This window comes from Carassius carassius, chromosome 41 (genome assembly GCF_963082965.1).
Source record: "Carassius carassius chromosome 41, fCarCar2.1, whole genome shotgun sequence".
NCBI classification, from domain to species: domain Eukaryota; kingdom Metazoa; phylum Chordata; class Actinopteri; order Cypriniformes; family Cyprinidae; genus Carassius; species Carassius carassius.
In genome coordinates this window covers 731,192-758,931 of record NC_081795.1, presented here as the reverse complement: position 1 = coordinate 758,931, position 27,740 = coordinate 731,192, and the positions used below count along the sequence as shown (strand labels likewise).

At 40.7% G+C, this 27,740-nt stretch overlaps 1 protein-coding gene across 1 annotated transcript; it reads left to right on the top strand.

Moving 5' to 3' along the window:
* Positions 1-27,734, top strand: LOC132123002 (eukaryotic translation initiation factor 4 gamma 1-like). The gene is made up of 20 exons (XM_059533536.1): positions 1-129; positions 1,237-1,790; positions 1,914-2,009; positions 2,824-3,057; positions 3,137-3,275; positions 3,381-3,407; positions 3,560-3,624; positions 11,469-11,831; positions 11,906-12,052; positions 15,725-15,961; positions 16,120-16,242; positions 16,661-16,744; positions 19,621-19,744; positions 19,833-19,944; positions 22,706-22,935; positions 24,602-24,723; positions 25,056-25,232; positions 25,942-26,023; positions 26,241-26,381; positions 27,295-27,734. Exons 2-20 carry the CDS (start codon positions 1,239-1,241, stop codon positions 27,468-27,470), a joined length of 3,231 nt encoding a protein of 1,076 aa, XP_059389519.1. The 5' UTR covers positions 1-129; positions 1,237-1,238; the 3' UTR covers positions 27,471-27,734.
* The last annotated feature ends 6 nt before the right edge of the window (positions 27,735-27,740 follow it).

Below are 27,740 nucleotides of genomic sequence, written 5' to 3'. Positions count from 1 at the left end.
GACTCAGAGAAAGTGAAAGTGAAACTAACTTGATGAGCAAACATATGGACTCCTGAAACGATCAACCACTTTAAACAGCCGAATACTGAGTCGTTCAGAGACCCTTGTGGACACACCTGATACTCACAGGTAAGTGATAGAACTATAAGAGAGATGGTCCCGAAAATATTTTCTAAGTAATCTGGTCTGGTTTAGTAGGGCTTATGTCCAAATGGAATAAGCTGAGCAGAAGCAGGTTTATGCGTGTCAAATACACAGCTGTTTTAGTGGTTTACTGCACTAAAAATTATATCAGAATATTATCAAAAGTATGTAATTTGATTGGTTGTAAAGCAAAGTTTTTTGAGTGTGTGTGTGTGTGTGTGTCACTCGACATAAAGGCTAAACAGGAAGTAAAGGACCTGCAGACAAACTTAAAAATCACTTTAACATTAAATAAGATGAGGATGACTCTTCACTATATAATGTCCTTTGCCGAGAGATGTATGTAACTGACTCTAAAGATTATAAGTTAACATCTCAGCATTTATGAAACTTTTTTTCTTGTATATATATATATATATATATATATATATAAAATCTAAAAATGATATCACTTGCTCTTTGTACTCTCTTTAATCAAAGTCCTAGATCAGATCATGCAGTGGGTTTATGAGTCACTAACTGTGTTTCAAAGGAATGATTGTGTTTCCTTCACTATCACTTCTCACATAAATTTAAACACTTTAATGTAAATTTAATTGTCTTGATACAATTTGTTTCAAGTCTGAAAAAGAGAAACTAACTTATACTGTACAATACAGTGTTATTTGTTTAAGGCTTGAAGCGATAAAGAACAAACATCAACAAATTCAAGAAAAACTTCCATATTACTTCCATGTAGGTCAAAAATCCAGTTTATGTATGTACTTGACTTTTTAAATAATATTTAATAATTACCACAGATAATAAAATCATTTCAGCTTGGATCAATAATTATGGTTTATGCATTTATATATTTGGTAGATATGTGTAATGAGCTTCACGTTTGTGCTCTGATCTGCTTTTCTGGGTTGATTTTGCAATAATGACCAGCTGAATGTACACGATCTCATACATATTCGAGTTTCTCCAAAGTTGCCACTCTTTGTCTCTTGACACTCTTTACATTCAACCAGCTTCATGAGGTGCATCATGGGATTCTTTATAAACAGTATTGAAGGAGTTCACACTAATCCTAAATAAGTCTCTTTCCAGCAATGTCATCCTCCATGAGTTCACTGTCTGAGGAGATTCAGTGCTCTGTATGTCTGGATGTGTTCACTGATCCAGTCTCGACTCCATGTGGACACAACTTCTGCAAGATCTGTCTGAATAAGTGCTGGGACAACAGCCAGACCTGCAGCTGTCCATACTGTAAAGAAACATTCAAGCAAAGACCTGATCTCCAGATTAATACCACACTCAGAGAGCTCGTAGATCACTATAAGAAGAAAAGTCCTGAGAAAACAACTGAAGTTCTGTGTGACATCTGTGAGGAAAGAAAGCTGAAAGCGCTGAAGTCGTGTCTGGTGTGTCAGAGCTCTTACTGTGAAACTCACCTGGAGCCTCATTTGAGAGTAACAGGTTTGAAGAAACACAAACTGATGGATCCTGTGAGTAATCTGGAGGACTATATATGTCAGAAACACGAGAGACCTCTGGATCTGTTCTGTAGAGATGATCAGACATGTGTGTGTTCAATCTGCACTGTGACAGACCACAAGAACCACAACACTGTTCCTATAGAAGAGGAGAGTCAAGAGAAGAAGGTAGGGCTCATATCATGAGGAATCAGATTTTATTTTCAGTTGTGAAATAAAAGCTCCTGATGAAAACATGTTGTGAGTTTAATCTGTGTTATGATAAATGTGTCTGTGTTGTTCTCTCTATAGACTGAACTGATGAAGACACAGAAAGACGTGCAGCTGATGATCCAGAACAGAATCAAAAAGATTCAAGTCATCAAACACTCAGCAGAAGTCAGAAAAGTGAGTTTAAAATAATGTAATCAACTTAATTTAAATATTTATTATATATCAATTAGTTGCATAAGTTTATTTGGGTGGCTGTGTTCCCCAGGGTTAGTCCCTGTGCCATGATATTTTCGAAGGGTTTACCCTCCAGAGTGAGAGATTTGAAGGAATAAAAGGGTGTAGGGACCAAAACCGGTTCATTAGAAAACACTTCTGCATTGTCTTAAAACACATATTAAACATGCAGGAGAATCATGGGAGTGAAACGTGTACATCACTTTAACCCTTTCAGAAGAGCTCTATGAAGTATTGAGAAGCACCCTGTGTTTTAATGGGGATTTTAGAGTGACTCTTTCTGAAGGTTACATTGTTACACCAGTCGGTGGCAAAAAATTCATTGAGTCATTGATTTTGATTCATTTGCTCAAATGATTCATTTAAAAACAGGAATGAATCACCACTAAAGTTTGTTGCAGTCGTTTTTGTTTGAAAATAGTATTTTCGGTGGTTGAAACAAATGCAAACAAGGCAACTGACAATAATTAGTCTAAAGTGTAAGTTACTTAATAATAATTACTTGTTTTATTGTTGCACATTTGCAATCACACTGTTGGTCTGAATATCGACATGGCTGTGATTACCTGATTTCTAAAGTAATGTCACACCTCTCCTCAACATGATTGAAAGACACATGATCTGAGGATGAAGTTTATTCTTCAGTTGAGACATTTTGAACCCCCTTAAAAACACTGGAGTATGAGCAACAGTAACACTAATTCTTGTCTTAGCAAACACTGCTTATAATTTGTTGCCTATCCTGATTGACCAGAAAAACACAGAGAAGGAGAAAGCAGTCCATGTGGAGCTTTTCACTGATCTCATCCGCTCCATTGAGAGACATCAGACTGAACTGCTGGAGATGATGGAGGAGCAGCAGAAAGCAGCAGAGAAACAGGAGCAAAAGCTGATTGAAGAGCTGGAGCAGGAGATCACTGAGCTAAAGATGAGAAACACTGAGCTGGAGCAGCTCTCACACACTGAAGATCACCTCCACCTCCTACAGGTCAGTCAACATGATCTCTCTGATCAATCATAATGCAGGGTATGACATGCTGAAGGATTTCTCCTCTCTCCTGCTGTAGATTCACTCATCCCTGTGCAGCTCTAGAAACACCAGGAACTGGCCTGAGATCAGTATGAAGACTCATGAGAGTCTTGAGAGTCTGAGGAGAGCTCTGACTCAACTGAAGGACACTATAGATGAGAAACTCACACTAACTGGTACATCAATACACACACTGATCGGATAGAAACATGAAGATGCACTCAATCCTTTAAATCGAAGCTTCAGATCTGCTGATGTTTTCTTGTGATGTGTCTCTACAGAGCTTAAGTGGATGCAGCAGTATGCAGGTACAGTGTGCTGTCTGCACTACACTAGTTTACATTCATACACATTTAAAGCTTCATTACTGCATTATTAAAACGTGATCAAATATTGAAAACATTGTCACAGAATATCTGTGTATTGTGAAGTTGTGATTAAATTTCTCTTGTTTTCTCAGTGGATGTGACTCTGGATCCTGATACAACTCATCCTAAACTCATCCTGTCTGAAGATGCAAAACAAGTGAGACATGGAGACATTGATCAGAAACTCCCAGACAAAACAGAGAGATTTGATACATGTCCAGATATTTTGGGAAAGGAGGGATTCTCTTCAGGGAGATTTTATTTTGAGGTGCAGGTGAAGGGAATGACTGATTGGGATTTAGGAGTGTACCGAGAATCCATTAACAGGAAGGGAATGATCACAGCAAGTCGCAGTGACAGATACTGGACTGTGTGGCTGAGGAATCTAAATGAATATAAGACTCTCTCTAGTCCTTCTGTCTCTCAACATTCCACCCCTCCTGTGACCCATGTTTTGTATGTACAGTCATGCCCAAAAATATGGACACCCTTGGTAAATATGATCAAAGAAGGCGGTGGAAATTAATCTGCAATTTTAATCCTTTTGATCTTTTATTTAAAAAATTCACAAAAATCTAACCTTTGGATAACATTACATTTACATTTAATCATTTAGCAGACGCTTTTATCCAAAGCGACTTACAAATGAGTACAATAGAAGTAGTCAGGTCAACAAGAGAACAACAACAGTATACAAGTGCCATGACAAGTCTCAGTTAGTCTAGTACAGAACGCATAGCCAGGTTTTTTTTTTTTTTTTTATATATATATATGAAAGACAAGAAAAAAAAGTGCTAGTATTAGTTGGTTAAGTGCTGGCCAAAAAGATGAGTCTTTAAATGTTTCTTGAAAATGAGTAAAGACTCAGCTGTACCAAATTGAGATTGAGAGGTCATTCCACCAGCTGGGCACAGTCCAGGAAAAGGTTCGTGAGAGTGATTTAGAACTTTTTTGGGATGGCACCACAAGGCGTCGTTCACTTGCAGAGTGCAAACTTCTGGAGGGCACATAAGATTTAACCAGTGATTTTAGGTATGTTGGTGCCGTGCCAGTGGTCGTCTTGTAGGCAAGCATTAGTACCTTGAATTTGATGCGAGCGGCTACTGGTAGCCAGTGTAACCTGATGAGGAGAGGAGTAACGTGAGCTTTTTTTTGGCTCATTGAAGACAACCCTCGCTGCTGCATTCTGGATCAATTGCAGAGGCTTGATAGTACATGCAGGAAGGCCCGCCAGGAGAGCATTACAATAGTCCAGTCTGGAGAGAACAAAAGCTTGGACAAGAAATTGGGTGGCTTGCTCTGATAGGAAGGGTCTAATCTTCCTAATGTTATATAGGGCAAATCTGCAGGACCGGGTCATTGTGGCAATGTGGACTGTGAAGCTTAACTGATGATCCATCACAACTTCTGGCTGTCCTGGAAGAAGTTATGGTTGACGAACCCAGCTGTATAGAAAAGTTCTGATGGATCAATGGGTTAGCTGGAATCACCAGGAGTTCTGTCTTCGTAAGGTTAAGCTGAAGGTGATGGTCATTCATCCAGCTAGAAATGTCACTCAGACAGGCTGAAATGCGAGCAGCTACCGTCGGGTCATCTGGTTGGAATGAAAAGTAGAGTTGGGTGTCATCAGCGTAGCAGTGATAAGAAAAGCCATGCTTCTGAATGACAGATCCTAATGACGTCATGTAGATGGAGAAGAGAAGTGGTCCAAGTACTAAGCCTTGAGGAACCCCATCAGCAAGTTGTTGTGACTTAGAAACATCATCCCTCCAAGAAATGCTGAAGGATCTATCGGAGAGTTAGGACTTAACCCACAGGAGTGAGGTTTCAGAGATACCCATCTTTCTGAGGGTGGACAGGAGAATCTGGTGATTAACAGTGTCAAAAGCAGCAGACAGGTTTCAATTCAATTCAAGTTTATTTGAATAGCGATTTTTACAATACAAATCCTTTTATTTATGTACAAAGCAACTTTACAGAAAATTATGTTTCTACAATATTTAACAAATAAGACAAGATCCATCAGTGACCAATTCTCCACACCGCAGACTGAGGACAACTTCACAATGACCGACGCACACTCTTTCTCCTCCTTCTCCCCACTCTCAGAGATGGACGTCTCCAAACTTCTCCTGTCCAATCATTCTACTACTTGTCCACTTGATCCGATCCCCACTCACCTCCTTCAAGCGATCTCTTCTGCAGTCATACCTTCGCTTACGCACTTTATCAACTCCTCTCTTCACTCTGACAGATTTCCCTCAGCATTCAAGCAGGCTCGGGTAAGCCCACTGCTCAAGAAACCATCTCTAAATCCAGCGCTTCTTGAAAACTACAGACCGGTATCCCTTCTTCCATTCATGGCAAAGACACTTGAGCGTGCTGTGTTCAACCAGTTTTCTATGTTCCTTGTACAGAACAACCTCCTGGACAGCAACCAATCTGGCTTCAAAAGTGGCCACTCAACTGAGACTGGTCTTCTCTCGGTTACTGAAGCCCTGCGACTAGCAAGAGCAGCTTCAAAATCCTCAGTACTCATCTTACTGGACCTTTCTGCTGCTTTTGACACTGTTAATCACCAGATTCTCCTGTCCACCCTCAGAAAGATGGGCATCTCTGGAACAGCACTCCTTTGGGTTAAGTCCTACCTCTCTGACAGATCCTTCAGTGTGTCTTGGAGGGGTGATGTTTCAAAGTCACACCACCTTGCTACTGGGGTTCCTCAAAGCTCAGTACTTGGACCACTTTTCTTCTCCATCTACATGACATCATTAGGATCTGTCATTCAGAAGCATGGCTTTTCTTATCACTACTACGCTGATGACACCCAACTCTACCTCTCATTCCAACCAGATGACCCGACGGTAGCTCCTGTCTGAGTGACATCTCTAGCTGGATGAATGACCATCACCTTCAGCTTAACCTTACGAAGACAGAACTCCTGGTGATTCCAGCTAACCCATTGCTTAATCACAACTTCTCTATACAGCTGGGCTCATCAACCATTACTCTTTCGAGGACAGCTAGAAACTTAGGAGTTGTGATGGATCATCAGTTATGCTTCACAGACCACATTGCTACAACTACCCGGTCCTGCAGGTTTGTCTTATACAACATTAGGAAGATTAGACCCTTCCTGTCAGAGCAAGCAACCCAATTTCTTGTCCAAGCTCTTGTTCTCTCCAGACTGGACTATTGTAATGCTCTCCTGGCGTGCCTTCCTGCATGTACTGTCAAGCCTCTGCAATTGATCCAGAATGCAGCAGCGATGGTTGTCTTCAATGAGCCAAAAAAAGCTCACGTTACTCCTCTCCTCATCAGGTTACACTGGCTACCAGTAGCTGCTCGCATCAAATTCAAGGTACTGATGCTAGCCTACAAGACGACCACTGGCACGGCACCAACTTACCTAAACTCATTGGTTAAATCTTATGTGCCCTCCAGAAGTTTGCGATCTGCAAGTGAACGACGCCTTGTAGTACCATCCCAAAGATGTTCAAAATCACTCTCACGGACCTTTTCCTGGCTGTGTCCAGCTGGTGGAATGACCTCCCAATCTCAATTCGTACAGCTGAGTCTTTACTCATTTTCAAGAAACATCTAAAGACTCATCTTTTTCGCCTGCACTTAACCAACTAACACTAGCACTTTTCCTTTTCTTGTCTTTTTAATAAAAAAAAAAAAAAAAAAAAAAAAAAAACACCTACCTATGCGTTCTATACTAGACTAACTGAGACTTGTCATGGCACTTGTATAGTGTTGTTGTTCTCTTGTTGACCTGACTGCTTCTATTGTTCTCATTTGTAAGTCGCTTTGGATAAAAGCGTCTGCTAAATGATTAAATGTAAATGTAAATGTAAATTTAGTAGTAGCTTATAAGTGGTGACTATCAGTTTGTGCACGTATGACAGAATTTTTAGAAAAATTAATACAAGATGTAGTCAGCCAGACGATGAACATTATTAATATTATTAATAATTATTATATGATGCAGTCACACTTGTAGCAATATTTGTTAGTTCTGTTCATTCAGATTTCATAATTCAGGGTTAGCATCATCTGTGGTCTTCTGAGGGTCAGCATCATCTCTTCTCAGGTGTTCTGGATTCAGACTGGAGCTTGTGTAAATCCCGTGGCAAAACATAGAAACAAAATAGAGACATCATTAGCATAGCTGCTGATCCAACAAAGTAAAATTAATTTGTTTGACCCAAGCTAATGAATAAGAATGCACATTTGATCAGATCCAACTACACTCACAATTTAAGAGATACATTATTTGAATGCTTGGCGAAAGAGATGCGTTTTTAATCTAGATTTAAACAGAGAGAGTGTGTCTGAACCCCGAACGTTAACAGGAAGGCTATTCCAGAGTTTGGGAGCCAAATGTGAGAAAGCTCTACCTCCTTTAGTGGACTTTGCTATCCTAGGAACTACCAAAAGTCCAGCGTTTTGTGACCTTAGGGAGCTTGATGGATTGTAACGTGGTAGAAGGCTAGTTAGGTACGCAGGAGCTAAACCATTTAGGGCCTTATAGGTAAGTAATGATAATTTGTAACTGATACGGAACTTAATAGGTAGCCAGTGCAGAGTCTGTAAAATTGGGGTAATATGATCATATTTTCTTGACCTTGTAAGGACTCTAGCTGCTTCCTTTTGGACTACCTGTAGCTTGTTTATTGAAGAAGCAGGACAACCACCAAGAAGTGCATTACAATAGTCCAGTCTAGACGTCATAAATGCATGAACTAGCTTTTCTGCATCAGAAACAGATAACATGTTTCGTAGCTTGGCAATGTTTCTAAGATGGAAGAATGCAGTTTTTGTACAGTTTTTGTACAGGTCCACTAAGATGAGAGGATTTTGAAGCTGCTCTTGCCAGTCGCAGGGTTTCAGTAACCGAGAGCAGGGCAGTCTCAGTTGAGTGGCCATTTTTTTCAAGCCAGATTGGTTGCTTTTCAGGAGGTTGTTCTTTACAAGGAACATAGAAAGCTGGTTGAACACAGCTCGCTCAAGTGACTTTGCAATGAATGGCAGAAGGGATAGTAGTTTTCTAGAAGTGCTGGATTTAAAGATGGTTTCTTAAGCAGTGGGCTTACCCGAGCATGCTTAAATGCTGAGGGAAATGTGTCAGAGTGAAGAGAGCAGTTGATAATGTGAGTAAGTGAAGGTATGACTGAAGAATAGATCGCTTGAAGAAGGTGAGTGGGGATCGGATCAAGTGGACAAGTAGTAGGATGATTGGAAAGGATAAGTTTGAAAACGTCCATCTCTGAGAGTGGAGAGAAGGAGGAGAAAGAGTGTACATTGGTCATTGTGAAGTGATCCTCAGTCTGCGGTGTGGAGAATTGGTCACTGATGGTTCTTGTCTTATTTGTGAAGAAAACTGCAAAGTCGTCCGCTGATGGATTAAGAAGAGAAGAGAAAGTTTTGAAGAGTGTCCTAGCGTCACAACAGCTGTTAATTTTTTGTGGTAGTAGAATGTTTAAGCAGTGAAGACATTTGCAAGTGAAGACATTTGCAGAAGGAAGAGAGGAGAGACTGATACACACTGAGGTTGGTAGAGTTTCTTGATTTATGCCATTTCCTCCCTACAGCCCTGAGTTTAGAGTGATGTTCACGGAGAACATCGGACAGCCAGGGGGCAGATGGGGTGGTGCATGCTGGTCTAGATGACAGTGGGCAAAAGTTGTCCAAGCAAGAGGTTAAAGTGGATCAAAGAGTGTCTGTAGCACTTTTCGTGTCCAGAGCTGAAAACTGAGAGAGTGCAGGAAGCGAGGATGAAACCACAGAAGATAGGATAGATGGAGAGAGTGAGGGTTCTGTCGAAAGGTGACCTGCGTTGGAGTGTGTGCAGCTTCAGGGGTAAGTGCTAGGTTAGCAGTAATGAGGAAATGGTCTGAGGTGTGCAGTGGAGCAACTGAAGAGTTGTCCATGGAACAACAGCACATGTAGACGAGGTCCAGTTGGTTGCCTGATTTGGGAGTCGCTGTAGTAGACACTTACTTGAGATCCAATTAGGCAAGCAGAGTTTTGAAGTCAGCAGCCTGGGGTTTATCTAGTTGGATGTTGAAGTCACCAAGCAGTACCAGAGGAGTACCATCTTCAGGAAAGTTTGATAGCAGCACATCCAACTCCTCCAAGAAGTTTCCCAATTGACCTGGGGGATGATAAATGAACATAAAGTGAATTTTAACAGGGTGGGTTACAGTAATGGCATGTGATTCAAATGAACCATTACCTGTAGGTGATGGCTGAAGATCAAATTTCCATTCCTTTGATATAAATTTCATTCTTCTGATAACCTACCTCCATTGGATAATATGAATTTAAAATGGGGGGAAATATCATTATGAAATAAATGTTTTTCTCTAATACACATTGGCCACAATCAAGGACACCCTTTTATTGAATTCTTTTTTAAACCTCCATTTGCCAGTTTAACAGCTCTAAATTTTCTCCTATAATGCCTGATGAGGTTAGAGAACACCTGACAAGAGATCAGAGACCATTCCTTCATCCAGAATCACTCCAGACCCTTAGGTTCCCAGCTCCATGTTGGTGCTTTTCCTCTTCAGTTCACTCCTCTCATTTTCTGTAGGGTTTAGGTCAGAGGAATGGCTGTAGCAGAAGCTTGGTTTTGTGCTCAGTGACCCATTTCTGTGTTGTTTTTGAGGTTTGTGTTTATTGTACAGTTGGATGATCCAAACATGGTCCATTATAAGATTTCTAACATAAGATTTCTCCTGGGAAAACTAGGTTGCTGTTGGAAGAGGTGTTAGTGAGGCCAGCAAGGGGTGCTCACCCTGTGGTCTATGTGGGTCCTAGCGCCCCAGTCTAGTGACGGGGACACTATACTCTCAATAAGCACCGTCTTTCGGATGAGACGTTAAACAGAGGTCCTGACTCTCTGTTGTCATTAAAAATCTCATGGCACTCCTCGTAAAGAGTAGGGGTGTAACCCCAGTGCCCTGCCCAGATTGCCCCCTTGGCCTTTATCAATCATGGCCTCCTAATAATCCCCAACCACTTGGCTCTGTCTCTCTCTCCTCTCCACCCGAAGCTGGTGTGTGGTAAGCGCACTGGCGCCTTTGTCCTGTGGCTGCCATCGCATCATCCAAGTGGATGCTGCACACTGGTGGTGGATGAGGAGAGACCCCCCACATGATTGTAAAGTGCTTTGGGTGTACAACAATACACAATAAAGCGCTATATAAATGCATCATTCATTCATTCAGTTTGTTGGTTTCAGTCTGGTTTGCTGGCCAGTCAAGCACACCAACACCATGGTCATTTAACCAACTTTTGGTGCTTTTGGCAGTGTGGGCAGGTGCCAAATCCTGCTGGAAAATAAACAGGAGTGGCTTAACAAGAGGAATACGACAACTTCAGCCAAATTCCTTAACATGTCTGTGTGTGGTGGCTCTTGATGCTTTGACCCCAGTCCATTCCTTGTGAAGTTCACTCAAATTCTTGAATCGATTTTGCTTGACAATCCTCATTACGGCTGCGGTTCACTCGGTTGGTTGTGCATCTTTTTCTTGCACACTTTTTCCTTCCACTAAACTTTCTGTTAACATGATTGGATACAGCACACTGTGAACAGCCATCTTTTTGAGCAATGAATGTTTGTGGCTTACCTTCCTTGTGAAGGGTGTCAATGATTGTCTTCTGGACAACTGTCAGATCAGCAGTCTTCCCCATGATTGTGCAGCCTAGTGAACCAAACTGAGAGACCATTTTGAAGGCTCAGGAAACTTTTGCAGGTTTTTTGAGTTGATTAAAAGATGTCACCATATTCTAATTTGTTGAGATTTTTTACAATTTCTTATTACAATTAAAAGACTCAAAGTCTTAAACTACTTCAGTCAGTGTGCATTGAATTTATTTAATACATGAGTTTCAGAAATTGAGTTGAATTACTGAAATAAATGAAGTTTTAATTTATTGAGATGCACATGTATATATAAGTATAATCGATATCTTTCTCTGTTTCACTAGCCATCTGGTCTGAGCGGTTCTCATCATTTAGGTCAAGATCAGCGCGAGAAGAAGCAGCAGAAGATCATCGCAAGTGTTTCTCTCACTGAAGACTTCAAGCTGAATAAAGCAGAGAAGGTCTGGCGCAGCGGGCGTGCCGACAATCCCGAGTTCTTGAAGACACAGGAACTGTTCAAATGCATGCAGAGCATCTTGAACAAACTGAGGCCGCAGATGTTCCAGCCGCTGATGAGGCAGGTGACCAAACTGACCATCGACACAGAGGAGCGCCTGAACGGAGTGGTCGAGCTTATCTTCGAGAAGGCCATCTCTGAGCCCAACTTCTCTGTGGCCTACGCCAACATGTGCCGCTGCCTGATCGGGGTGAGTGTGAAGAAAGCAGCTCTTGCAGGGTCTGGTCTGTGTGAAAGTGTTTAATCATCTGTGTCTAAACACAGCTGGAAGTCCCCACCTCAGATAAACCTGGAATGACGGTGAATTTCAGGAAGCTGCTGCTGAGTCACTGTCAGAAAGAGTTTGAGAAGGACAAAGATGATGATAAAACATTTGAGAATAAGCAGAAGGAGCTGGATGCTGCTACAGGGGTATGAACAACACACACACCTGAGTGGACTGATATGTAGGGGTTGTGGCAGGGCAGTCTTTTTGCAATTTTTCTGATTTAAAATAAATGTTTATTTTTTTCAAATTCTTTTTCAACAAGTTTTTTGTGCTTGTTTGTTGGGCTACACAATTTAGCCAACTATTTTGAGATTATATATCAAAATAACTGTTGTTCCCTATACTTCACTTGTGCTGTGTCTATTTAAGACGCTTTGGTGAAAACTCCTTTTTCTTAGATGACTGAAGCCTTTCAATAATGCAGTCTATAATGCAGTGGGAAAAAAAATGAACCAATGGCTCGGCAGTGGAGCTGAACCTATGGTGGAAAATCCCACCAAAGCCTGCCAGAATGGGCAGGGCCATCTGGCTATATAAGTGGAACATCGCCATAGGATCATCAGATTATTCTTCTTCAGCAACGACTACTGGTATGAGACTACAAGACTATGAAGCCTTCGCCGTGCTCAAGCCTTGCAGCTGATCGAGAGACCCTTCCTGCTCTGCCTTTCTCTCCTCTTCACTGCAGTTTGCTGAACGTTTTACCACTGCACAAAATTCGTTCCAGACAATGCAACACTTTCTGCCAAAACACTCCAGCTCATGGCTCCTTCTAGTCACCCCAAAAATGTGCAGACTCAGCATCCCACGAAGCCCGTGCCACCAGTTGCTCCCATGGCTCCTAAGCCTTGAACCTCGCCAGCACTCCCGCTCGGCCAGACGCTACCAGTTTCCTTAACGCCAGGGCTCCTAACCCAAGATAGTGTTGGACCCTGCACCTCAGGCATCATCCTGATCTGTGGCATAGAAAGAGGAGAGGGGGCCAAGTCTCGCTGCAGCCGGACCATCCCCCAAAAATGCCTCTGTTATGCAGGGCGGAGGTCGACCTCTTCAGGGAGCAGGAATGCATGGTTCTGTTGGTGGCCCCACTCTGGAGGAACCAGCACTGCATTTTAGAGCTGTGCCGGCTACTCTCGGCAGCCCTGTGGCCCATTCCCCTGAGACGTGACCTCCTCTCTCAGGCAAACAAAATGATATGACACCCCCAGCCTGAGCTGTGGGCTTTGAACCTTTGGCCTCTCAATGGGAGGTTGTGAACCTCCAAGAGAACGTGCTAAACACAATCTCTCAGGTTAGAGCACTGTCTACAAGATGCCTCTATGCCCTTAGATGGTCAGTCTTCTCCACCTGATGTACAGCCTATGGCACAGCAACATTGACATCTATGATATTGTCCTTCCTTCAAGAGCTGTTGGATAAGGTCTGTTCCCCTTCCACGCTCAAGGTCTATGTAGCAGCCATAGCAGCCTCTCACGGTCCTATAGCTGGCTAATCGGTGGGTAGGAACAACTTGGTTTGTTCCTTTTCTGAAGGGTCTAGAAGGCTCAACCCGTCTTGCCCCATCACTGTCCCTATATGGGATCTGCCCATGGTGTTGAGGGCTCTGAAGAGCATTCCATTTGAGCTGCTACAGTCCATTGACCTTTGTTCCTTGATGCTTAAGAATACTCTGTTACTGGCATTGACATTGGTAAAGCATATGGGAGATTTGCAGGCACTATTAGTGAGCCCCACCTGCCTCGAATCCGGGCCCAACGACTCTAAGGTCGTCCTGAAGCCAAGACACAGTTATGTTTCTAAAGTGCTCTCTACTTTAGAGCACAGTTAGTAAGTAGGAGCAAGACCAAGAGTTTAACTTACTCTGCCCTGTCAGGGCAATGAATGTCTTTGTTGAGTGTTTCGCCGCGTTCAGGTGGTTGGATCAGCTATTTTTATGCTTCAGTGACTGCACCAAGGGTTGTCTGGTTATGAAGCAGAGATTTTCCAAATGGATAATTGACGCTATTAGGCTAGCATACTCTTCCTTGGGCCTTCAATGCCCCATGGGAGTAAGAGCCCACTCAACTAGAGGCATTGCCTCTTCCTGTGCCTGGTTTAGCAGTGTGTCCATTGCAGAAATTTGTGAGGTGGCTGGCTGGACCTCAAAATCCACATTTGCCAGATTCTTTAGTCTGGACGTCCCGGCCTTGCAAGCGCAGGTCCTTTCTGCATAGCAGGGCACTCTGTCGCATGACAGCCAGTGCTTGGCGTTTGCCTACTTCATGTACGCTGTTGGTCCTCAGTGAGTTCCGAAGCTGAACTGAACTATTTCTGGATGATTATACAAAGCTGGGCCAACCTCCCTGAGTTAAGCCCTACTGCCTTTTGAGGTAAGCAGTTTTACATTTTAGCGCCATGTCGCATTGATTTCATGTTTCATTTTTACTGGTTGATCCATAAATTTGGGTTGTAACTGCAAACTAAACATGCGTTGAACATGATGAATTTCTGACAATGTCAGAAAACTATCATAGGCTATCTTTGGTCCACCAATTAAGAGCCACGATCACAGAAATCGCCACGACTGCTTCACGATGGCAATCTTTCATCTGGGACAGCCAAAAATCGTGAAGTGCATCCTGGGCTTTACCTGGAGTCTAATGCCACGTTCCAGGCAACCTGTAACCCATGTTTTTCCAACCTTCTACCCGTGAAAGTGCACTGGAACAGCAGTCAAACCCGTGACTTCCCACCCTTGAACTTGTACTTGATCGATGTACTCCCAGTTCTGAGCTCTGATGTCACATAACCCGCAAAACAACTATGGCAACCCCTAAGAATAAAATTACCCTACTGATGCAGTGTTTATTCAAGTGGTACACATTGAAAAAACGATTTTAGGGACAATATAATATTGCAATAAAATTAATAATCTAGCTACAATTGCTTGTGCCCAGGAAATTTGGCGTGACTTGCCTGGAACGCTACAAAGTCATGAGTGGTGGTTTGAAGTCGTGACTAACAGGCTCAAAAACCAGCCTGGAACGCAGCATAATTCCCCGCACCTGTCACTGCTAATCAAGCACCCTATATCCTTGCACTCTCCTCGCTGTCACATTGTCTGGTCTCACAGTTGGCTATGATACACTTACCTGTGATTTTTCCATTACAATTATTATTGTCATTATTAAATAAAAAAAATATGACTATTAATATAACTATTATTATAGTTGTTGTTTTTTTAAACTAAATAAATACCACTGTAATATTATACTGTAATAATAAAAAACAATGTTTGATAACAAATATAATTTATTGCATTTTTTTTTTGTATTTTTTTTATTGTTTATATATTAGTATAATGATTGTTATACAAGTATGAACCAAAATAAATAATAATATTATAATATTTAATTGTAACATTTTTTTTTTATTTAAATTTTTTTTATTTTACAGTAAACTGTAAAATAACAATACTAATATTTATGACTGACTTAATGTCTTAATTTTTTCAAACGTTAAATCGACGAAAAGTGCCCTTCATTTAAACACATGCAGTGTTTGCATTTAAATAATCTGCAGCCTTGGTTGTTTCACAATCAGCAATGTCAAATAGCACAATATACTGTCATATTTGATTACTGTTTCAATCGTATTATGATTTGCAATTACAATTCATATCAAGAAGAAAGTATGCAAATATATATATATATATATATATATACATATATATATATATACTGTATATATTTATTTATTTATATATATGTATGCACTTTTATAGTTACATTGGACAAAGGCATTTGTGACTTTATCTTCTGTCTATGTCCCTTCAGGAAGAGGAGAAGCAGAGGTTGAAGGAGGAGCTCGAGGACGCCAAAGACAAAGCCCTGCGGCGGTCGCTAGGTAACATCAAGTTCATCGGCGAACTGTTCAAGCTGAAGATGTTGACGGAGACCATCATGTACACATGCATCATCAAGCTGCTGAAGAACCACGACGAGGAGAGTCTGGAGTGTCTCTGCTGCCTGCTGTCCACCATCGGGAAAGACCTGGACTTCCAGAAGGCCAAGGTGACACACACTCAATAACTTTTTAAAAAAAAGTCCATGTAAAAAAAAAATATATAAAAAAGTAATAAAAACCACAGGAACATTCAATAAAATTTAAAATGAAAATTATAAAATATATGACTCGTGCTTATGTTCTGCTGATTTTTTTCTTTTTTTAGCCCCAAATGGATCAATATTTCAACCAGATGGAGAAAATTATTAAGGAGCGGAAAACTTCTTCCAGAATTCGCTTCATGCTGCAGGACTTTCTTGATTTACGACGGGTAAACCATCGAAATAGTGTGAGTGGGGGATTATTTACTTTCTTATTTCTTATTCCTGGCATTATTGTGAACAGTTCGTTCTACATTATTCTAAATAAAACGTTTAGTGCCTTTAAATTCAAATGAAATGAAACTTAAAAAAATTATAATATTAAGAATTTTTTATGTTTTTTATGTCTTGTAAAACAGCTGTTGTCTATGTGAATATCTGTTCAAATGTGGTACTGTTCCTGTGATCAAAGCTGAGTTTTCAGCATATCATTTGTATAATATTTCAAAAGATTTCTATTTCAAATGAATGCTGTTCTTTTTGAACTTTCTGTTCATCTGTGTATCCTGAAAAATAAAATGTATCACAGTTTCCACAAAAATATTGGGCAGCACAACTGTGTTCAACATTGATAATAATCAGAAATCTTTTTTTCTCAACAACCAGACCTCTGACGACGGCTGGAACACGGTTCCCATCTCCACCAAGAACAGACCCATCGACACGACACGACTCAGCAAGATCACCAAGGTCTGATTCACCTCCAGTACATTTATTATTGATTATTGTGAAGTCAGCTTAGATCTGATCTATAAATAATCAATAAGAAGTTTTTTCAGTCCACAGATTTCAACTGTTTGTTTAATTTATTTCTTTGAAATCTTTGTGTGCTTTGGTCATTTTTAGTAGTTTTTGGTTTTAGAAATATCATTTAGGTTTCTAGTTTTAGTTTGGTTCCAGTGCATCAACCTAAACTTGTTTTAGTTAGTTGCCAAAGCAACATTTCTGCTGCTAGTTTTCATCATTTTTCAATAAACAAATATGTTTTTAATGGTTTTAGTTTTAGGTAACAATAATTGATACATGTGGTAATATTATTAATATATTTAAATTATATATTATATAAAAATAAAATTATAATTAAAATTTTCAACTTGAAGTTTCTAAATGCCTTAGGTTAATATTTTAGGTTGCATTTTTTTAAGATTATTAATTTATTTTTTTAATTTCAGTAATTTAATAACACTCGCATGCTCAGTTTTCTGATCTTATCTTACATTGAATAATTTTTTGTAAATGTTTACTTTTTATTTTAAATATTTACATTATTTTTTAAAAATATTTCAAATTGACGTTTTAAAGATTTAATTAATTTTTTGCTTTTCATCGGCTCACAAAATCCCTGCATTTTGAATCAGTTTTTATTTTTCTGTTTTCTATTTTCATTTTAAAATATTATTAATTTTGTTGGGTTTTTGTCATTTTTAGTGCATTAGTGCTTTTTTTTACATGTCTATGTAGCATTCTTTCATTTTTATTACGGTTTTTGTTTTAGTTATTTAAAGTTCAGTTACATAAAAATAAGTTTTTTATTTTAAAAATGAAATACAAGCTTTTTTCCACAACATTTATTTTAAGTATTTATTTTTTATGTTTGAATTTTATTCGTCTAATAAACTCTGACTTGCACTCAGTATTACCGCTGAACACTAAAGGCCCCGATATACTTCAAATTAAGTTAATTTTAATTCTTCGTTTGTGGACAAAAAGAAGTTAGAAAAGGCTGAGCGACGTTATACTATTTTCGAGCATTCCAATCGCCACTGACCAATGGAATCTCAAAGGTGTTTCGCAGCCGAAACAAACTACCCCCGAACTTCATTTTGGCTTTATTCAGTTCATCTTCGATTTCGTTAAAAGTATATCGGGGCCTTAAAGCGTTAGTTCACCCAAAAATGAAAATTATGTAATTAATAACTCACCCTCATATCGTTCCAAACCCGTAAGACCTCTGTTCATCTTCGGGACACAGTTTAAGATATTTTAGATTTAGTCCGAGAGCTCTCAGTCCCTCCATTGAAGCTGTGTGTACGGTCTACTGTCCATGTCCAGAAAGGTCAGAAAAACATCATCAAAGTAGTCCATGTGACATCAGAGGCTCAGTTAGAATATTCTGAAGCATCGAAAATACATTTTGGTCCAAAAATAGCAACAACTACGACTTTATTCAGCATTTTCTTCTCTTCCGTGTCTGTTGTGAGAGAGTTCAAAACAAAGCAGTTTGTCATATCCGGTTCGCGAACGAATCATTCGATGTAACCGGATCTTTTAGAAACAGTTCACCAAATCGAACTGAATCGTTTTAAACGGTTCGCGTCTCCAATACGCATTAATCCACAAATGACTTAACTGTTAACTTTTTTAATGTGACTGACACTCCCTCTGAGTTAAAACAAACCAATATCCCGGAGTAATTCATTTACTTAAACAGTACACTGACTGAACTGCTGTGAAGAGAGAACTGAAGATGAACACCGAGCCGAGCCAGATAATGACTCGTTCACGAATCAAGAACCGTGTCCGATTCGAGAAGCGAGGAGCTGATGATACTGCGCATGTGTGATTCAGCGTGAAGCAGACCGACACACAGAGCGTCTGAACCGAACTGATTCTTTTGGTGATTGATTCTGAACTGATTCTGTGCTAATGTTATGAGCGCGGGTAAACCGAAGGCTTGCAGTCATCGCCAATGACGCCATTACGTCGAGCGCAAAAGAACCGGTGATCCGTTTTCTTCAACCGGTTTATTGAATCAAACTGTCAGAAAGAACCACTGGTGATCCGAAAACCGATGCAACCGGTTCTTGACTCGTGAACGAGTCATTATCTGGCTCGGCTCGGTGTTCATCTTCAGTTCTCTCTTCACAGCAGTTCAGTCAGTGTACTGTTTGAGTAAATGAATTACTCCGGGATATTGGTTTGTTTGAACTCAGAGGGAGTGTCAGCCACATTAAACAAGTTAACATCTTAAGTCATTTGTGGATTAATGATTATTGGAGACGCGAACCGTTTAAAACGATTCAGTTCGATTTGGTGAACTGTTTCAAAAAGATCCGGTTACATCGAATGATTCGTTCGCAAACCGGATATCACAAACTGCTTTGTTTTGAACTGTCTTACAACAGACACGGAAGAGAAGACAATGCTGAATAAAGTCGTAGTTGTTGCTATTTTTGGACCAAAATGTATTTTCGATGCTTCAAAATATTCTAACTGACCCTCTGATGTCACATGGACTACTTTGATGATGTTTTTCTTACCTTTCTGGACATGGACAGTAGACCGTACACACAGCTTCAATGGAGGGACTGAGAGCTCTCGGACTAAATCTAAAATATCTTAAATTGTGTTCCAAAGATAAACGGAGGTCTTACTGGTTTGGAACAACATGAGGGTGAGTCATTAATTACATAATTTTCATTTTTGGGTGAACTAACGCTTTAAACTGGACTCCAAAAATAAACGGAGGTCTTACGGGTTTGGAACAACATGAGGGTAAGTTATTAATGACATAATTTAGCAAATTGGGCGAACTAACCCTTTAATGCTGTTTGTGTGTTGTGCAGCCGGACGCTTGGGACTTCAATAATCAATTGACAAAAAATCTTCCTGGAATTGGAGGTAAAGGCTCATGGGGCAGTTGGGGCAAAGGCAGCAGCAGGGGCTCAGGATCCAAACCCAGCGACAGCAGTGAGTGTGTCACACGCGTGTACAGTATATATTTGGTGCACATGCATTCAGACAGGAAGTGACTTTGATCTGTAAACGTGTTTTACAGCCCCGGATTCTGGTCGTACAAGCACTTTGAACCGCTTTTCAGCACTTCAGCAGCCTTCCTTCTCATCATCATCAGCCACCAACATCGACTCTGACAGGAGGGTTCCTTACAGGTAAGAGGTCACACTCAGTTTAATATGGATATAGAAATAGGCAAAGAAAAAAGTTTCTGGTTGGACAGGGGTATTCTAGTTCCCTTTCAGTCGGTTGCTCTCGATGTCACGTTGGTTCGGTCACCAACGTGACATCGAGAGCAACCGACTGAAAGGGAACTAAATTGGGACTTAATTTGAGAGACCAATTTACTTTGAGTGTAAACTAAACAAGCATACCAGCTTTTCGCTTCAGAACCGAGCAATAACATCGTTCTGCTCCTGACAATATCTTTGTGTGTGACGACGAGTTCAGCCTGCTCTGTGGAGCTTTTTGTGTTGGCAGACGTTGCTTCAGCGGTGGTCGTTCCTATGTCGAGCTGGTTGCACACTTCCGGCTGCACTACCCATTTTGTGCTGCAAGTGACCATTTCCCATGTGCATCTCAGCACATAAAAGAGCATTTCCTTGAAAGAGCCAATTTCACTAAAACAGTACAGGGGTGTGTCTTTGTAAAGACGACAGATCGTCTTTTTAAAGATGCCGTTTCACCCATGCGAGGACTACTTTGGGCAGTAGCATGGGCAGTCTGAGGGTTACATTGGTGGCAAAGCCCTCAGGGAACCCACCCCTTTGGGCCGACCATCACTCCTCTAGTGCATCACAACCAGTTAAGCTGACAAAAGGAACGCGCTGAGCCCTCTTCAAAGAGCTTACCAGTGTTATTATTTCCTGGGCCTGGCAGTGAGCGGAAGAGCAAGAGGCCCCTGGACAGGCAACCCACAAAGAGAGGAAACTGCTCTTTGGGGGATGCACCTCTCCCTCCCCCGGAGGAGTGCCGGGTGGAGAATTTGGTTTCCAAAAATCTCGATGACAGTGCGGTTTTCTGTGTCTCTTGGTCCCAAGAGGGCCCGGAGAGTTGCGAACGGACCAAAACCGGACCACACTCATCTTCCTCTCTCGCCAGCTGGCAGCAGCGGGTGGTTTGAGAGCACCAGCTTGTCACCAAACCTTCACCCCGTGGTCAGATCTTATTGGCCAACTCACCGTATTGGCCCACTCACACCTAGTTCACCTAGACTGCAGCAAGGGTTGGAGCGAAGGCTGTCTTCCTCCCTCTGCTAACCATGACCCATTGGAGGGAAAGTCAGTGGGGAAGCCTGACCTGGTCATCAGGTTCCTTAGGGGTGTGAGAAGGTTAAATCCTCCCGTTCCCCCTCTATACCCTCTTGGGACTTGTCTCTAGTGCTAAAAACATTACAGCAGAGCCCATTTGAGCCAGTTGAGCTGAAGTTTCTATCAATGAAAACTCTGCTCCTGTTTGCACTGGCCTCCATAAAGAGGGTAGTGGACCTGCACGCAATTTCGGTCAATGTTACAATCACCTCTTTTCCGCACCTAAAAAGTTATAAGTGCTTCCAAAATCTCCTTTGGGAAAGTGTCCATTGGCTTGTTTAGTTTAAACTCAAATTAGATTGGTCTCTCAAAGCAAGATCCCAATTCGATTTCAACTCAAAGCGAGATCCCAGTTCGAGATCTCCATTCCCTCTTTCAGAGGACAAGGGTTACAAACAAAACCGAAACATTCACCAAAAGTAAATAAGTAAATAACATAATATATATATGCATTGCATAGCCAGAATGATGTCGGAAGATCTTGAATCCATGGCAGCTTTTGCTTGCCAAGGCCCGCCCATGAGGCCGTTTGACCAACATGTCAAACAAACATTCGCAGTTTGTTTCATTCAGCGTCACGTTTTGGGTCGTGGAAATGTCACCAAAATAACATACCGGTGTGTAAAACTCTCTGACGTATTTTAAAGATTCTATGCCGTTAACTTTAAATATTTTACATACTTTTGAAAACCCAGTGTTTAGCTGATCACATCACAGTTGTAAACACAACAGTTTACAGTTAACAGTCTTCTTTCACGACGGTGTTTGGTGGCACGTCATCTTTGTTTCCAGGTGGAATGTAAAGAAAACAACACACACATCTCCCAGAAATCCTGAAAAAATCAACCAGTCCGATGATGACTGAGACACTCCTGAAGTGTTTCCACTTTTGTGTCCCATATGCATCAGACGTTTAGCCAACGGTGTGAGGCTGAGACTAGGGTGTTGCTAACAAAATGGAGGCAGATCTGAATGGTAGTTTTCAGTTAGATATGAGGAGATTTCTCTCCACTGGATTCACCAGTGACACCCTAGCATGAAGAATTTTTTTAAATTTATTGAGGTAGACGAGGACGATCAACGGCATAAAACATACCTAACAGTGTGTGCGCACGAGAGAGAGAGAGATTCCCTGAATGACTGCGCACGTCCTCCATCAGGTTAAGTCATATTCATAAAACAAATTGTTTGCGATGTCCTAAGAGTAATGTTGTGGTAATATCCTTTAAATTTTTAAGGGTAGTTAACTTCCCCATGGCTTGCGTCAGAACTGGTCAATGCATTGATTTCTATGAAGTGAAGCATCAGTTTTCCCCCTGTTGTTTATCCCAGCGTTTACCCTCAGGTCACTAGCTCCGCCCTTGTGCCATAGCTCGTGACCGGAAGAAGAGTTGATTGAGGGGGAGGGGAGGTTAATTTTTTTTATAAAAAATTGGCAGGGCACATGAATAAAAAAAAAAAACAATGAATCGCACGGATAAATTATTTATAATAAACACTACATTATTCCATTTTTTAAAAAGCAGATAAGTAGTTTGGCTTTCTCAAGCATTCTAGCGTTCTTTTGTGGTTCTGCTGATGGTTTATCCCTGTGTTTGTTTCTCAGGAGCAGTTCAGGTCCGGAACACAGCTTTCGTTTCATCCGGGGCGACGAACGCATGGATCGTGTCGGTGACCGCTACAATCGACGTGACGACCTTGGATTTGACCGAATGGACCGGATCCGTCCCACGGTCGGCAAGCACCACTTTAGCCGTGAAAAGGAGGAGAAGAGTTGGGAACGAGAGATGCTATGGCGCGAGAGAGACCGAGAATGTGGTAAAGTGAACAGTAATGGTAACAGCGTGTGCATTACAGGGTCATTATGTTGTTTTGATTTTATTTTGTGTTTTGGTTTGTAGTTTAGCTTAGTTTGAGGTTATTTATGCAATATTTATTTAATAGTCTCTCTTTTTAGAAGGAGTTATTTTTCTAAGTAATCATGATTTTTATTTAAGCCATCTAATATCAGTTTGTAATGCAGTTTGTAGAAAGGGAAGGAGGAGGCGGGAACCGGCGAATATTCAAATCAAACTTTAATTACAAAATAAAAACAGGTTAAATAAACCGTTTATTTAACCTGAAAATGTATATTTTTTTTTTATAATATGAATTTTTTAAAAACATTTTTAGCTTTTAATCAACTCCTGCTTTTTCCTCACAAACCCCAGTTTGGCCAAAATCCAGACCTAAGTTTGTGTTGTTATTATTATTGCAGTATTATTAATAGGGATTTAACGATTTGCTTAACTCATCATTTGATTTGATTTACGATTTTGATTTCACGATTTAATTAGATTCATGATTTTTGTTAACAAAATAAAATTTAAGACAAATTATAAATTAAATGTGTCCTTTTATTATTGCTTGGACAAAATGCTGCTTGTTTCTTTGTGAAATTGAAATATAACACTATAATAATATACTAATATAGCGCTTGCATATTATTGTTCTTTTGTTGGTTTTGATTTCTTTTGTTGTCCTCATTTCTAAGTAGCTTTGGATAAAAGCATCTGATAAATAACTATATTCAAATGTAATGTAAATAAAACTAAATTGAAATTTTAAAACAAGCGTTAAATCTAATAAATAACACAAATAAAAAGAAATCTCTTTATAGAATCAAAATAAGGTTTTGTCCGTGCTCTTTGTTTAAAATTAGACGAAGGCAACCACTGCCTTTCATTCATTAACCAAAAAAAGATGTTGCATACATGCAACATAAGCGGTTTTTAATCTAAATTAGATTGTATAATTTCTAAATTTGAAGCAAAAACAGAATGATTTGACTTCAGTTTTGTAAAACTATACATGAATAAATATCTGCATGAGACAGAAACAGCAGATGATCTGAACGAGACACAGATTCACTCTCTGCCAGCAGGTGGCGCTTAAAGCGTTTCCTTGATTACCGTTGTAAACAAAGCAGAGCTGCATTTATGAACTTTAATATGCTTCATACAGAGGCAAGATGAAAAGAAAAGATACCACCTAAACTTCTCTAAAGACAGTAAGTTCCTCTCAGACATACATTCATATAAACTCTACCCTAATTGAATCGCAATTTGTGTAGAATCTCCACCAATTTGAATCGTTACATATTTGAATTGATTTTCAACTGGCTGTCGGTTAATCGCCCCATCCCTAATTATTAATATTAATAAGTAGTATTAATACTCCATTCGTTTTTATTACTTTATTATTCATTATTATTATTATTATTATTTATATTTATTATAAATATTATTTATTATTAAAAACTAAGGCATTTCCCTCCCGAATCCCAGTTTGGGAAACTCTGCAAAATTTAAGCCATTCATGTTATTTTATTGCGATATTAATATTATTATTTATTAATTTTACCATTAAAATTGCAACATTAGTTATTAATGTCACGCAGATGGAACAAACGCACACTGATGAGATGATAGGTTTTGTTGATGTGTGTTTAATATGTAAGCAGTGAAGAGAGAATCTGTTCCCAATCCTCCACCTGTTTCCTCCAAACCTGCGCTGACGGAGGAGGAGATGGAGAAGAAGTCCACTTCCATCATCGAGGAGTATCTGCACCTCAATGACATGAAGGTACACCCACACACACACACACCTCATAGTGTGGCCTGTTTGTAACCTATATTACTAACAAACTTGTAGTTTTATTAATTGTATTTTAAATTGCAGTCACATTCTTTATCAGAAACATTGGTATTGTTTTTTCCCTTTTTTCCACAAATCATTTAATCCTGCTCACAGTGTCCTATATTGCTTGCTCATTCACTACATAGTGATCGACACTGAGTGAGCTAATTCCAGTGCTAATTTAAATACCTGTTGCACACTATAAAGTGCACTGTGGGTAGAGTGCATTATGATTAATAATCCCTTATGTAACGAGTGTGTGTGTGTGTGTGTGTGTGTGTGTGTGTGTGTGTGTGTGTGTGTGTGTGTGTGTGCAGGGAGTGGAGTTCACTCTGGGTGAGGAGTGTGTGAGGAAGAGCAGTAAAGTGACTCTGAGTCCAGAAGATATTTCTAGAGAGCTGGAGCGACTCCTGCAGGAGAAAGCAGACAACCAGAGGATCTTTGACTGGGTGGAGGTACAGAGTGTGTGTGTGTGTGTGTGTGTGTGTGTGTGTGTGTGTGTGTGTGTGTGTGTGTGTGTGTGTGTATGTGCGCTTGTGTGTGTATTTGTGATTGCGTGTGTGTGTGTGTGTGTGTGTGTGTGTGTTTCCAATGCTTTTACATTCATTTGCAAAACATTTGCTTTCTTGTATGAAAGATTCTCAGGGAAACGCAAAGTTATGGAGATGAAAAGAAATATAAACTGAAAAAAAATAATCACTCACAAACATTTATGTTCCCCCAATAAATTTTTAAACAAGAATGTGAAAGTTTTGTAAGAGAAAGCACAAATATATTTTATTTGTTGTTTTGTTTTTATTTGTAAATGCAAAAGTTCTGGTGACTGCAAAAAAAAACATATATACCGGAAGTAAAATTTATTTTTTAATTCGTGCAGAAATGTTTGCACAAGAATGGAATGTTCTCCAGAAAAACATTTTTGAGTTCCACCGCGAAGTTTCTCGGGAAAAAAAGCTCTGATGATGGGCAAAAAAATTAGCTGGGGAAAAAATAGTTTTAATTTGTTTGCATTCAGTCCTAAAACTTTTGCTTGCCCCTGAGACACTTTGAGCAAATGTAGAGATTCTTGGGAAAATCACAAAAGTTGACGTATAATAGCTGTTCTCTCCAGCTGTTGGTTTCACCTCAGTGACCTTTGACCTCTCTCTTTCTCTCTCTCTGCAGGCCAATCTGGACGAGCAGCAAACATCATCGAACACGTTTATCCGGCTGCTGATTACTGCTGTCTGTCAGTCTGCCATCATCTGTGAGTCTCTTCATCCTCTTCTAATCACTCCAAACAGGATTAACGCACATAATATTAGAGAACCCTGAACATACAAATGTGTTCAATTCCAGAGAGACTTCAGGTAAACTGTCTTGGAATCCCTGCATCAGCAGAAGAGAGATGTTTTCTGTATATTAATGTCAAAAAGTAAAAGTCATGTTTGCTTTAATGTTGTTTGCATCCTGTGATTGTCAAGGTGAGAATCCATATAAAGTAGACACTAAAGAAATGACCCAGAGGGCCAAGCTGCTGCAGCGCTACATTAAAGACGAGCAGAAGGAGCTGCAGGCGCTCTACGCCTTACAGAGTCTGATGGTGCAGATGGAGCAGCCACCGAGTGAGTGTGTGAGAGAGAGTGTGTGTGTGTGTGTGTGTGTGTGTGTGTGTGTGTGTGAGAGAGAGAGTGTGAGAGAGTGGTGCAGATGGAGCAGCCACCGAGTGAGTGTGTGAGAGAGAGTGTGTGTGTGTGTGTGTGTGTGTGTGTGTGTGTGTGTGAGTGAGAGAAAGAGAGAGTGTGTGTGTGTGTGTGTGTGTGTGTGTGTGTGTGTGTGTGTGTGTGTGTGAGAGAGAGTGTGAGCATGTGTGTGGGAGGGTGTGTGTGTGAGTGTGTGTGTGTGTGTGTGTGTGTGTGAGAGAGAGTGTGAGTGTGTGAGAGAGTGTGAGCATGTGTGTGTGAGGGTGTGTGTGTGTGTGTGTGTGTGAGAGAGAGTGTGAGTGTGTGAGAGAGTGTGAGCATGTGTGTGTGAGGGTGTGTGTGTGTGTGTGTGAGAGAGAGTGTGAGCATGTATGTGGGAGGGTGTGTGTGTGAGTGTGAGTGTGTGTGTGTGTGTGTGTGTGTGTGAGAGAGAGTGTGAGTGTGTGAGAGAGTGTGAGCATGTGTGTGTGAGGGTGTGTGTGTGTGTGTGTGTGTGAGAGAGAGTGTGAGTGTGTGAGAGAGTGTGAGCATGTGTGTGTGAGGGTGTGTGTGTGTGTGTGTGAGAGAGAGTGTGAGTGTGTGAGAGAGTGTGAGCATGTGTGTGTGAGGGTGTGTGTGTGTGTGTGTGAGAGAGAGTGTGAGCATGTATGTGGGAGGGTGTGTGTGTGAGTGTGTGTGTGTGTGAGAGAGAGTGTGAGCATGTATGTGGGAGGGTGTGTGTGTGAGTGTGTGTGTGTGTGTGAGAGAGAGTGTGAGCATGTGTGTGTGAGGGTGTGTGTGTGAGTGCAGCCGTGCTCCTCATTCATCAGTAACATCGTTCCTCGTCTCTCTGCAGATCTTCTGCGCATGTTCTTCGATGTCTTATACGACGAGGACGTCATCAAAGAGGATGGCTTTTTTCGCTGGGAGTCCAGTAAAGATCCCGCCGAGCAGCAAGGGAAGGCTATGGCCCTCAAATCAGTCAAAGCCTTCTTCGTCTGGCTGCGCGAGGCCGAATCAGACAGCAGCTAGTGCTTAGGCCACACCCACTGCAGAGATGATTGACGCGATAAAGGGGCAAGGAAAAACTATATTTTGGAGAAAAAAAAACAATTGGGACATTTTCAACATCTTTTAGTTTTAGTTTTGCCTTATGTTTGCTCAAAAAAAAAAGCTGTTAAACTGTAACTAAATAAAGTATTAGAGGATGACGAGCCGTTTATATATATCTGCTCAGTTTATAGTGTTTTGACCATTAGCATTGCTACTTCCTGTCTCCTGTTCCCGCCGCCATGGAGAGGG